Source organism: Micropterus salmoides, unplaced genomic scaffold (genome assembly GCF_014851395.1).
Source record: "Micropterus salmoides isolate LMB-PRFRI ecotype aquatic unplaced genomic scaffold, ASM1485139v1 Ms_hic_scaffold_1, whole genome shotgun sequence".
In the NCBI taxonomy this organism is placed as follows: domain Eukaryota; kingdom Metazoa; phylum Chordata; class Actinopteri; order Centrarchiformes; family Centrarchidae; genus Micropterus; species Micropterus salmoides.
In genome coordinates, this window is record NW_024040040.1 from 18,515,049 (window position 1) to 18,528,421 (window position 13,373).

General features: G+C 42.4%; 1 protein-coding gene across 1 annotated transcript in view; it reads left to right on the forward strand.

Annotated features, from left to right (window-relative positions):
• LOC119904772 (nck-associated protein 5-like) overlaps nucleotides 1-13,373 on the forward strand; it is a 143,617-nt gene that overhangs the window by 3,716 nt on the left and 126,528 nt on the right. The window contains 1 exon segment of the mRNA XM_038721458.1: nucleotides 5,901-6,003. Within this exon segment, the coding sequence (XP_038577386.1) occupies nucleotides 5,901-6,003 (103 nt within the window).

Here is a 13,373-nt window from a genome sequence, read left to right on the forward strand (position 1 = left end):
GAAAAATTCAGAAAAAGACATTCTGCTTAACGATTGGTTTGCTGACTTTATAAAAACAACAGACCAGTGTAAAATATGGCTTATTGTCCGAGGCAGACACAGTAATTCCATGTTAGGCTCTGCCAGGCTACAGTTGGTTGTGCCAACTGTACCAGGACACATGCAGAGGCAGGATCAGACAGGCTGGCCAGCAGAGGGACTCAAAACATCCGATCAGCATAGACCATCTGTGCTGCTAGAATACAGATGGACCTCTCTCTCTCTGCACATTAAACCCCACATCAGACACTTGCATGCTTCAATTTTCTCCTCAATGAATGGAAAGTAATAGCACCCCCAACGTCACCCCTCCCGCACTTCCCCTGGTGTAGCAGGCAAATTAAAAGCGAGACTCAAACGTATAATCTTCCCGGTCATTCATTCTTCTTCCAGGACATGGCAATCTGGATGAATCATTCAGAAGAAAAATAAAGGGCTCTGTACCGTGGGGGATGCCTCTGTGCTGACCCCGTTTCAGTCTCCCCCTCATTCAAGGCAGGCACAGGGCACGGGGACAAAATGAATGGGTTCCTGGGGCAAAGGGGGTGCACCAATCAATGTCCAACCTCCCGTTCACCATCCATTCTCAGACCCTGGCACTTCCTGGCATTGCTCTATTTTTGGGGGGGCGGGTATTGATCATCAAGGTCACTATTTGGCCGAGAGGCTTTTCTTTCTGAGAACTGTGTGTTTTCTAAAGGTTTGTAATAGATGTGTGTGCTAATTGAAAACTCATGCAAAATGCAGGTCTGGAATCCCCTCTTAAGTCCTTGGCTCTCCCTCCTTCATTCGTCTCCTCCAGATGGCCATGTAAATATTTGCTTAAATTTATTTCCCCCATCATTTATCGTGTAGTTTAATGTATAATCCATGACTAAATCAATTCACAATGAAAAAGCAAATGCAGGACATTCTTTTATTGCAAATTCCACTGCAATTACTCTTCAATGAAAGGCTTCCTTTCATGAGAAAAGGGACAAAGTTCAAGCCACACACTTCACCCAGTTGATATCTCTGTTTGAATTACCGCAACAAAGATTTGTTACGTGTTGCGACTCTTTGCACTCTGTGAAATGAGAATATGTGTCGGTGAATGCCTGACTGTATTGGGTACAAAGGGCAGTATTACAGCTTGTGGCAGAGGTCTCTGTAACACTTCGAAGTCAAAAGCCAGAGGCTGAAGCAACTGTATTTCTTCAGGAGACCTTTACCATAGAATTATTCTGGCTACAGACTTGAAAAAATGCAGATGAGAATGCCACTAAAAGGCTGGTGATTGCAATAAATGCACAGCTGCCTAATTCTTCTCAGCTTACAAAGGAAGAGTATCAAATCTGATCCAAGACAATCCATATTCATGGACAATCTGGGCTTATTATCACCATTTATCCATGAGGCTTACAGTCTGTTTTTTAGTACAGTGAGCTAGCAATGGGTTTAAGTGTTATCATTAAGCTGTTATCCCCTCACATTATCCCTGTTGTAGTTTGGAGCTGTCTGGGGCTCTGTGACCTCAGCTGGCTCCTCCCTTGTTCCGAGAGCAGATGTTAAAAAGAGAGCCCCCCCCCCCCATCCCACCTAAAACAACCTCCCCATTCTGGTTGTACAGACACACACACACAGACACACACTATCCCACTGTGCCTCCTCCCTTCACCCTGGCATCTAATTAGGCATACAGCACAAAGACTCCCAGATGTCAGCGTCCTCCTGGCCTCCTTTGATTATATTCTTTCCACCCCACTGGCTGGCTTGCCGACTGGCTGGATAGCTGGCTGGATGACCATGTGGGCTATAGGCGTTGACGCGTGGCACTCTGCGTAGGTCAACACCGAACCGGTTTAACATATCAGTAATTGCTTTTGGTGTAAATCACAGAGAATCTGAAGGGAGGGAGGACAGCCCTGAATGGGTTGCAGTTGCAGAGGGGTGCTTAGATTGTCATAAACGTAAGCAAAGGAGCATTTAAATGATTCAGTTCTTTGAAAAAAGCTGTGAAGCTTAATTTAAACACAAGACAGTCACATCTTTTGAGGGATACTGTATGGCATTATTTGGTCTTTGGATCACTAGTTAGTCATCAAATCAGTTCTCGTTAAACCATTGTGTCACTGCATATTTAAAATGGCATTAGTCACGGCCAGTATTTCATTTCCTTTTAAATCAAGCAACCAAGAAACAAGACAGTCAACAAGTTTGTCGGTGGAGGAAAATTGGCCGTGGCGCTGCTTTTAACAGACATCAAGCTTTCAACAGCCAATCAGATTTGCACGCTTCTATGAGAGCTGGTTCTGACCAGTGAATACTTAATGGATGAGATGTTCATTGCCAGTTATGTATAACATATGGGAACGCCTAGGAATAAATGCATTTCAATAGAACCTCATTCAAAATTGTAATACTGCAGCATCAAAAAGTGCTTTTTCAGAATTGCGATCCAAACAATCTTAAGCAATGACAGCATGGTCGTAAAAAATGTAAAGAATATTTGATAGTCCAACTAATTTGTGCTTTTTAGCAAGCCACATTTACTCTTGATAACAACCATTCAGAATAGAGTGGCCTATTAACCTGGACCTGGTCAAACCAGCATTTCAGATTCCAAAATTTTGCAGTGAATTCAGTTTAGTCAATTGGAATTGGCACAATAAGTTGATTGAGAACCCGAACATGCTGTAATGCAAAGTATAAATGTTCAAAATGCTAGACAAGTGAAATTTTGTCTGATTTTGGTTCTTTTACATCTTGCCTTATACAACCCAAAACAAGTTCACGGCAATTTAAATGTACACAGCGCCATGGATACACCTCTCTATGCATCTATCCTGATTGCAGGTTACCGTGGTAGCGACTTGTCAATCACAAGGTAGCCACAACCTAAAGCAGGGTATGCTTTATCCTCTATTTAAATGAGACGATGATAATTTTCTAAATGAACATCATGCTCAAGAGGAAGAGGACAGCGATTGATACCTTTAAAAATAAAGTATTTACTGAGGTAGGCGAGAAGGGTAATTTTCTCATGGACTATGGCAACTGGCAGCGCTTGTAGAAGCAGCAGCTGGTAGCCCATGTTGGCCCAGCTTGGACTTAATTCTGCTCCTAAAGGGACTCATGTTGACCAAGCAACGGAATTCAAAGACGTTGTGCCCACATCGCTACAGAGACCTACCCCATCAACATGCTGGATCAAGCACTCGACAGGAGGTCCATTTTCTGAGCTGTCTGAACTTGATTGATGCTTGGAGCTCAAACTCAGTCAAGATTGACTCTGCTTCCCAAATGTTTGTTGACTGTTGTGAAGATGAAACCATATTATCATCTGGTTGCTGCTGTTTACATTAAACACCAAAAGCAAATTCAAAAAATGCACTGCGGAACATTCTTGGTGTATACGTGTATATATGTAACTCTTTTTGCTACTAGTGGAGTCGCCCCCTGTTGGCCATTATTTGCTGGCTCAGTCTTGATAACATTTCTTTAATATTTTGTTATTGCCACATTCTTTATCTGAGCCATTAATGGATGTTAACAGTGCATTGAGTTTTGCTTTATTTTGCTCCAAGACTATTTGACAGTTTAATGAGTTTTAACCATTTCTGTAATGCTCCTTAAACGTATCGGCCAAATGAATTTGATGATGACAGATAAATTGCTTCTGGGTCTGGGTGGCTGAGCTGGGTGTTGAAGGGTATAGCACAGTAGATTTGGAAATAAGTCTACGGCATTCCAAAGTATTTCTGCACGGCAATTATTGCATCTTAATTTCTTTTTTGATCTCACATGCAAACTCAAATCAACTTGTTGGAGCTTGAGTGCAGCTGACTGCAAAAAGACATCATTTGGTTTGTTTAACTGTCAAAGGTAGGAGTGTTCCTGTGTTTTATCGCCTACCTTTATCTGAATGCCCCTGATATCTGACATCTAATGTGTTTGCTTAATCTTTATCATTTCCGATCCACCTACTACCTCATCCCTCGCACTTTCTATACCCTAAGGAAAATGTTGTCAGTGTTCACTACATTGGGTCTTGGCAATCAAGCACAGTGCTATAATCCATTTTAATCATTTACTTTCAATTTCCTATAACCCCCTATATCTCTGAATCCAAGGGAAGCCGTGGGCTTTACTTCCTGTCCTAATCTCCAGCGGAAAGGGACCAAACTGAAACAGTCTAAACATAGACCATCTGATGAAATAAACTTGCACAATTAGTCATTACAAAGCCAGACTAAGAGACAGGCAGGAGTCTGATGTTTCTGTGTCATTAAAGACACTGTTTCACATCCTGTTCACTGATTAGGCAACCAAGACACCCAAGGGTATTCAGAAATGGGGCAGAAGGAGACTGTGTCATGTTAAGAAATATAACATCAGTTCTGGATGAAAACATAATGACTGATCCTGCATGCACTCTGATGTTTGCGGCTTGATGTCAATAAGTTTGGACTCACCAGATTGGCAGTGGATGGAACATGTCACGCTGATGTGTGGGGATGTTTGACAAGTGCAGTCACGCTGTTGAAGCTTCAGACAGGGTGTAACAGATATAGCCTGCAGCGGATGCGAAAGAGGCTTTGGGACGCTGTTTGGGAAGTGTGGTTGCATAAGTAGGTTTGCAAGGCAAGCAAACATAACTGACCTTAAAAAATGGAATAAATACTATCCAGCCTCATTCTGAACCGAGTCAATTGTGGCACTCAGCCGGCATGTTATGGATCTCATGCTGAGTGTGTCATGAAATTAATTTTGGGAGGTTTACTGTGGATTAAATGTCATACATGCCATTTTCATACTCATTATTTGTTACCTTAGAGTTTGCACCCTTAGATTATCTTAAAATAAAGGTTCACTATCTGGTACTCTTTTAATGGGTTGTTACTGGCAAAGAAACGTGGCAATAGTGGACATAAAATATCCTGATTCATTCAATAAGCAAGCAGGCTGCTCATTGAGTGGACTGCAGTGAACATGTGTCTGACCCTGTAAGATTTCTTCTGTAGAAACGTTTCTTGGTCATAATTAGGGAATCTGAGCAGTGTATTTGTCTTTATAAGTAATAGTTTATGTGTTGTCTTTGAATTAAAACAATAAATCCTTGCTCTAATTTGCATGATTTATATGGTCTACTTTAACTAAGTCATGCGGGTGATCTCTATCTTAATGACGTCCGACACATCCAGGATTTATCCGTGCATACATGCACATGGTTCTATAAGTTGTGTTGCGCAGACAGGGTCCCTGACCCTGAGGCGTCCATCAGCTGACCTTTGACCCTGTCTTCACCAATGAGGAAATGGTGTGCTTACTCTGTGCACCACAACTGTGAGTCTAAAGCCCGGGCTCTTTGTAAAGGAGTAGTATGCGTGAAGTGAAGTGTTTATCTTCTGCTGTGGCCTCAGTCAGGCCAGGTCGGACTGGTTCCCAGCGCTGTTTGGAGAAGCCTAAAACAACAAAAGGACTGAAGCTTGTGGTTTGGGGTTGGGTTGTAGGGCGGGATGCCTGGGTGACGCCGAGAGCAAGCAGTAAGATCTAGCTGGAAGATCTAGCCAGAGTCCTGTCAGGCCTGAGGAGAGGGCCACATTTCCGCTCCTGTACCAGCTTGAATTCCAAGAGAGGGGAACACAAGCTGAAACAAATGGGAGAGAAAGAAAGTAGGTTATTAAGTGACAAAAGAAGACAGCTGCTGTAACCATGTCTTAAATAGCTGCCTCTGTTGCTCTTGACTTGGACTCTGATCTCATGTAAAAGGTGAAAGCCCTTTTAACAGTGGAAATGAAACCTACTGGACATGAGGTATTCCTTGTTGACTTTCTCGCTCTCCTTCTGTCCTCCACTCCTCCCCTTTTCCCTCCCTCCAGGGTTTCCCAGGTGTTTGTATCGCTGCAGGGCACAGGGACCATGTTCAGACACCTGGAAAGGAGAGAGCAGTTAAAGAGATTGTCTCTGGACAGCGTCCTGCCGGTAAGTCAATCCCCAACACACGCTGTGTTAGATTGTTCAGTAGTTTGGAAACTAGCCAGACATTGTGGAATGTCCTCATTTTGTCTTAATGATCTGTTGTACTATGCACTTTTTGGAATCAGCTCTTAAGTTTCTTGACACTTTGGCCACCACTGTGGATACTGTCTATCAAATCTACATTTACATTTATTTAAATCTCTAAAAGAAGTTAGTCATAGTGGTGTTTTTGTTAATGATGTTGTCTTTGCTGTCACTGCTGTGGCTTGTTTGGACTGCGCTTCCCACGGAGCATTTGTTGATGAATCAATATTTTTCTGTTTGAGGTTCAGTAGGTGGCGCACTTTTGTCTCTTTAAACATAGTGGCTAACTACCTCATGCTAACTACCAACTCTGTGTTTTGTTTATTCCATCTGCTAGGAATGTAAAATGCTTAATTTCCTGTTTTGAGGCAAATCTTTTCCCAGGAAAGATCCACTTGTGTTGAGTGTTCAGAATGGAAGGACCAAGTAAAACCTTTATAAGAATTCAACAGACACCCTGAGATTCAAGCATTGAGACTAAGTTGCAAGAGCACACATCCACGTGTCAAGCAGCAGAGAGAAAAAACAGCCTCCACCGAGGCTGCCGGTGATTGACAGGCTTATCTTTATGCCGGGCGTTCTTTCGAATCACAGGAGTGGAAACTTGTTTTGGCTCAGGGTTAACTGAAGGTGAATCTGCTTGCTAGAATGTCAAGTGTAGCCTCATAGCGGCTGCTGTGTTGTGTCTACATGGTGGTGAAGAAGCTTAATCCCCCACCCCACCGTGTGCAATGACTTCATACAGTGCAGACTGCATACAGTGCAGTCATTGCACAGGAAATAATAAATCAAGAGTCTTAAAATAGCATTGCCATAGGATATGCTGAAGCCATCAAGGACACATTTGTTGCAGATTAAATGGTTACTGTTTAAGACTGCATTCTGTCAGTGTAACTTATTAGAAGGGTGTATTTCGTCAAAGGACAAATACACCCTTAAACACAATAAACCTTTAAGTAATATATAGTTATAAAGTTAAATTTCCGGGGGAATGTAGTTGTTTATGGTGTACTTTGAGGCTTTCGTGACTTGACTGGCTGACTTTATGACCTATCTTAATCTTAACCCATGGCTGACATGCATGTGAGCCTTATGGTGCTTTCAGACCAAACGCAAATTTAATCCTTGCGACGCTTTCCTTGCGTGAGTACATTCACTGCAAGTGTTCACACACAACGCGAGAAGGCGATTAGAACCCGCGAAAATTCGCTTGAGTGGGAAATTTTCAACTCACGCGAAGGCCGTCGCATTGCCCTCGCGTCGCGGGCACCGCCCCCTTCGCTTTGCTTCACGCCACCCGACAGGAAATTGCAGCTCTACGCATCTTCGCATTGACTTTGTATGTAAACTCACCGCCCCGAATGCTCACTTCGCTTTTGGTCTGAAAGCACAGTTAGTGCTTAAAGGAAAACCCCGTGCTGTCCTTGTGAGCAAATATTATATAGTTCCTTCATATCTTTTTTTCCATCCCTAAGGTTTTTGCATTGTGTCTGTTTCTCCCTTTTATATGCGTTACTTTGAATAACCATAAATGTTCATTCATCTAACATCCCTCTTTTACTCAAAGCAATGCACATATAAGTTACTTCTCATTCAGATCCTCTTGGTCAATCCTTAGAAATTCTAGGAAATCAACGACAAGACTGATGTAACATAAATACTCTGAATAATAAATACCCATCTGGAGATAGCTTCTCTAATCCACAGAACATCAACAATTAATCTATCAGTATAAAAAATATCTTGATTTCTTCTTTTCCTTTGATTTGGGACATAGTCCCCTAAGTCTGTCAATCATTTCCTACTTAAACTGTGACTTGAGACTGAATCCAGAAGGAGCACTGCAGTGACTGATTCAAAACCATCTGGGTGAGACAAGACTTTGTAGTGTGCTCACTTCATCATTTATCCACATCTTTGTGAATGTGTAACTTCCTGGGACACAGTTTTTTGGTGATGTTTACTTGGTGATGTGGTTTGCGCTGTTTCTTATCCGACGACCGGGTGATACTTAAAGAATTTCCAAACATTACCGCTATCATTTATAGTTATTGGTTGTTATGAGATTTACTGTGTCTTTAATTGCTTTAATTGGATACACGGCGTCCTGGTTTACTGTGAGCCTGAAAGTAGGTCATATTTGTGATATGGGTTTATGATTCAACATGCTCACATTTGTCCACTCGACTATCCATGCATGCATCCATTCCTCCGTTTTTTTATTTTTTCCTTCTTTTCACCTTTCTCCCCTCTTGTGCACTCATTTGACTTTCTCTTTTTTGTCCTCTTGTAACGCTCACCCACTTTCTCTCCTCTCGCATCTTTACTCAAGTCAGTCTCTTTGTCTTACTTTATCTCTTTCCTCTTTCTGTTCCCACTCTTTCCTCCCTTAATGATGTATTCTAACTCGGGGCGGCAGGAGCATAAGGGTTCTGGCTTGTTTTAATAGTGGGACATGAGGAAGCCCGGGGCCTTTTGGGAAAGGTCCAGCATAGATCTGGTGGCAGTGTGCAGATTCGATTCAGTGGCATGGGCAACCATGAAAAGTGCAAGCTGCTTTTGATTGGTGCATCAAATTTGAGGTTGAAAAGTTTGTTACCATGTTTGATTCAAGTTAAATGAATGGAGCTGCTTACTATGTGCAGGAAATATGACTTCTATGACTGAAAGACCCTATGCACACCATAAAAGACAGATTTCCTATGGTATTGCTTGATTTCAAACAATTAAAAGAAGCCTTTATTTTGTTTTCAAAATCATGCTGAATGAATGACAGCCATCATCATCAGACATCATGGTTATTATCTCTGTGGTCAAATTAGCCTTTGTTCCACCACAGGTCACTTAGTTTGAGGCCACTGAGTTTGTCTCTAAACTAAAACCTGGGTATCTATCCTTCCAGTGCTGATGGGGGACATGATGTCTCTGGCCCTTGTGGCCCTACTGGCCCTGGCACTGATAAACCTACTAAGCCCTATAAACACTCCTTTTCCTGGGAGGATATGAGCCTCCGATACATTTATTTTTTCAGGCATCTGAGAAAACACAAGAGGCTGTTTCTGACATTCCGTCGGACGACAGGGATGAGCTTTCATGATCTGTTTTTTTCCTCTGTGTCACCTGTGAAGCAGTTTCGCTCAGTTTTCAGAATTTACATAACGCAGAGCCACATCTGCTAACAATGCACTTTACATAACCTGGTGTGTGATCTTGACAGATGACCCTATGTGATCCACTATTTTGACAGAGTGCTGCTCACTCAGTTTTGTCACACATTTGTCACCCTTTTAGCTGAAGGTTGCACTCGCGTTTCATCCAGAAAATGGTTGGCCTTGTTTTGTTGCTTTCACACATTTTAGGCTTTCTATGTGTTTCATGGTCTGTAAGGATGATGGAACAAGAGCGATATTCCATTTGGGACGCCCCTGACAGATTTCCACTTCACACTAGCACACAAAACTAGACAAAATACCATATGTCAGCTGAGGACCAGGTCAAATATTTATGTCTACTCTTCTCTGGATGGATGTCATGGCCTAGCTTTATACAAAGCTCCTATCAATCGTCTCTGGGTAATTTAGTGAACATAGGGCTTGAGTGTCAGTCAGGACCACTACCTAACACATGCATAATGCATTGAGCCAGCATATGTTTCCTGAATGTATGCAGGCATGGTTTAAGGGAATTCTCCTGTTTGCTCCAAAGCTGCTCAAAGCTCCAGGCTTCATTCAACTAAATAATTGCCTTTTTTTCCTTTGTGTACATTTGTGTGTGGCCTGGCACATTTGTAAGTGAAGGGGACCCTTAGTCAGCGTTATCAGCATCTTATTGATGCGTCTAATTACAGTGCTCGTCTCCTGTAACAGGAAATAGTTTGGGTACTAGGACCACCTAATCTGGATCAGGTTATGCAGCTCAGGGACGGCCCAGAGTAGCAGCAGATACAGCAGCGCTTGCGATTAACTGGGGCGCCATTTACATTACATAACTGCAGTGTTGCTGGGTTGATTCTGTGCCTCTATTTATTTTTATCATTTGATGCCGGCCTGCGGATGAGACTCTCTTCGTCATGCAGGGACGCGCACGGTGAGCCTGATGGCCGTGGACGGTCTGTGAGCTGTTACTAGCTGCTGCCAGCCAGCTTTAACTAGGTCATGGCAGAAGCTCTGTCAGGGGTCTATCCTATACAGTCGAGGCTATTGCAAGGGTTTAGTTAAATATGTGTATGGAGGTAAACATGGTTTATCAACAGAGAAACGGAAGGCATTAGAAAGTGTCATCTGTGGTACAATAGAATAAGAAGATTTCTCTTATTCAACTGCTAATGCTTAAGGGGATATGTGAGTATGTCATGGACTGTAGAAAAAAATGTGGTTTTGAAACTGTACAATGGGTGTAATGCTTGCCAACATCTTTGTCAGCTCTTGGAGCCAGGGTTGTCCAAATGTGATCAATAGAGTGGAGGCGGGAAAGAGCTAAGGTGGAACAAGCAAGTGGTAACCACAACAGGGGTTCAAAGAATTAGGAGCTATTTCGGGGCACCTCTGGTTTTTGGAAGTAAAAATCCAATTAATTTTCTTCATAGACAATGTTAGGTGACTGACAGTTGGAGCACTTCAATGCTTGGATGGACATACAACTCTCCTGCTGAATCGTTAGTACAAGTGATGAGCAATTGTGCTGGTTCTGAAGGCACAAGCTTGTACACCTAAAAACGTAAGAAGAGACGTTGAGTCTTGATTGTGAAGCACTGCAATTTGTATCTATAAACTTGTGACTTAATTTATTTACTTTCTACAACTCCCAAGGTGCATTTCGTTAAGAAACATCCCATCACTGAGGTAACATGCGGACATATATAATCTAAATCTTGAATAAATAAATTTTTTTTTTCAGTTTTGGGGGAATTCGTCCTGCAATTTGAATTTGCTACAGCCAAAGCCCTTATAGGCAAGTCATTCAGCCGCCATCTTGGCAATGGCTCCGGGCAGCTATTTCGGACTAACAAGACCAAGCTCCTATCTGACTGAATGGGGAGAGAGCCAGAACTGCACTTTTACTGGTCACCGGGACATAAAATGTACATGACAAGAATCTGCTTTAAAATCTGATGAAAATTGCTGAAAAAGTTTGACAACTTTGCCCCAAAATAAAGTTTAAAAAGCATTTTTCCCGACCAGTTATACTTCGACTACGCATGCGTTACCACTTCCGCGCATGTGCAGTAGAAGAATAACAGACCCTTACGTCAGTGGAACCACACGATTGGCTGAAACATGATTCCCGCTTTGGCTGTTAAAGCAGACAATTGGCTGTCTAGCGGGAGGGGTAGGATAAACGCCATCTTTGCCGTCACAGGCTTTCCCCATAGTATTGTATTAAGGATATGATTGAGTGGCGTTTTGTAGTATTAAGAGCCATCCACCATGCCAAACTGACAGAAAAACATGATTTCTCAGAATGGTGGCCATTACAGAAACCTAGGGTTGTGAGAGAGAGTCCATGTTGGGTAACATTGGGAATATATTCAAAACAAACAATTGAAATTAGGATTCAGAGTAGGTAAAAATACTTCAGTGTCAACCAAGCAATTGGACCTATCAAACAAAACCTCCTTTCAGCCATAATATTTTTTTTTTAGTATTTTTGTAGTATTTTTTGTATGTAGCAATACTGCCACATCTTATCATGTAAGTTGGGTGAGAAACTGGTAGTCATCAATGAACATGCTCTGAAAAAACCCATTTACATGTAGTCAACATCTCCTTGTGTGGAAGCATGGGCGTTTACCAATCGATGCGGTGTCGGAAGTAGGAATGTAGAGAAATGAACTTGCAGAGCACTTGGAGCTCTCCCCATTTTCACACTTATGTATACACCTGGCAATGACTGTCAGATTGTGGTTTTTTGGAAAGTTACAAAGTTTTAGCACAACACACACACATACCTCATCCAATGTGAAAGGCCCTTCCAAAAGGTAAACAGCACGTCTGAAGTAATATGCAATCACAAGACACTTCTGCATGTTGACTTCAACATTCAGACTTGGTGACTGCCGGTTATAATAGATATGATGAGTGTCTTGTCGCCTCCCCAGACCATACTGGATGCTCATCATTGCCAAAAATGCAGCTCTCCTTATCTTTGTCTTCTTACCCTTGTTTCGGTCTGCAACAATGACTAAATGTATCTGTCTCATTTCCATCCAACAAAAGAACCACATCCAAGATGTAGTGTCCAATGCATTTCCTCAAACTGTGAAGTAATACTCATCAACCCAAGGATGCCTAAATTGGTGAGAGCATGTCCTTGTTTTCTCTTCCACACCCTTTTCCCTGCCAACATTTATAATGTGTGCAGCAGTGCAATCATGCTCAGAGATAATTGATAACAAAAGGCCAAATTGAAAACACTCTGCAGGGGAGGGTTAATAATCAAGTGCTCCACATTACTGATTAAACGCTTGCTGCATAGTTGTGAGTTGTATTGAATAAACAGCATGTGGTAGTGCTTTCCTGTTTATCTCCAAAGTATTTGGGTTTAGCTAAATCCCCCTGGCTTTTGTCAAGCCTCCTCCTTGTATAAAGTCTTTTACGCGCTGATTTGCTGCCATGCTGTTATATCAAGCTGCAACTTGTTTCCCCGGCCCATTCGCCACTGGCAAAAGTAAGGCAATAAAATTGCCCCAGAAACAAGCCCCAAAACAGACAAATTAGTTTGGTTTATGCTAAATTTAAGTGCAAATGAATTAGATGGTAAGCCAGCATGGAGTCCGCTTGGCAAGATTGGATTTCCTCCTTCTTCTGCCCCCACAGCCCATTACAGCTGGTTGTTACAATGCAGGCTGGAGACATAAAACTAAGCAGGGGAGCAAGTTCTGTAGCTGGATGGGAAGAAATGCTCAGTCTAATCTGATTGGCTCCCACATCGTCAGGCAGACAAATGGAGAGGTCTGATATTATTGCTAAGCAGCTCAAACTAATTGAGTGTAATTATACAGTAGAAATCCACCGACAATGCCATCCTCAGTGCGGGTCCCGTTCTCACGCCATGTGTATTACAGGATGCCAAGCTCAGGGGATGAGTGTTCACTCGGCGCTCATTTGATATGTAAGCTTGATTCTTGAGTAACTGGTGTAAAGTGTGGTGCTGAGGCTGATTGGACGATTTGGGTGGGAGCCCGTCACGTACAAAGATTTAGACTTGTCTCGGGGCAGCCACCCCCACTCTCTCAGAGCACTCAGTCTCTCGTACTTCATCTGGAGTGTTTAAATCAAGTTTCTCAGCAG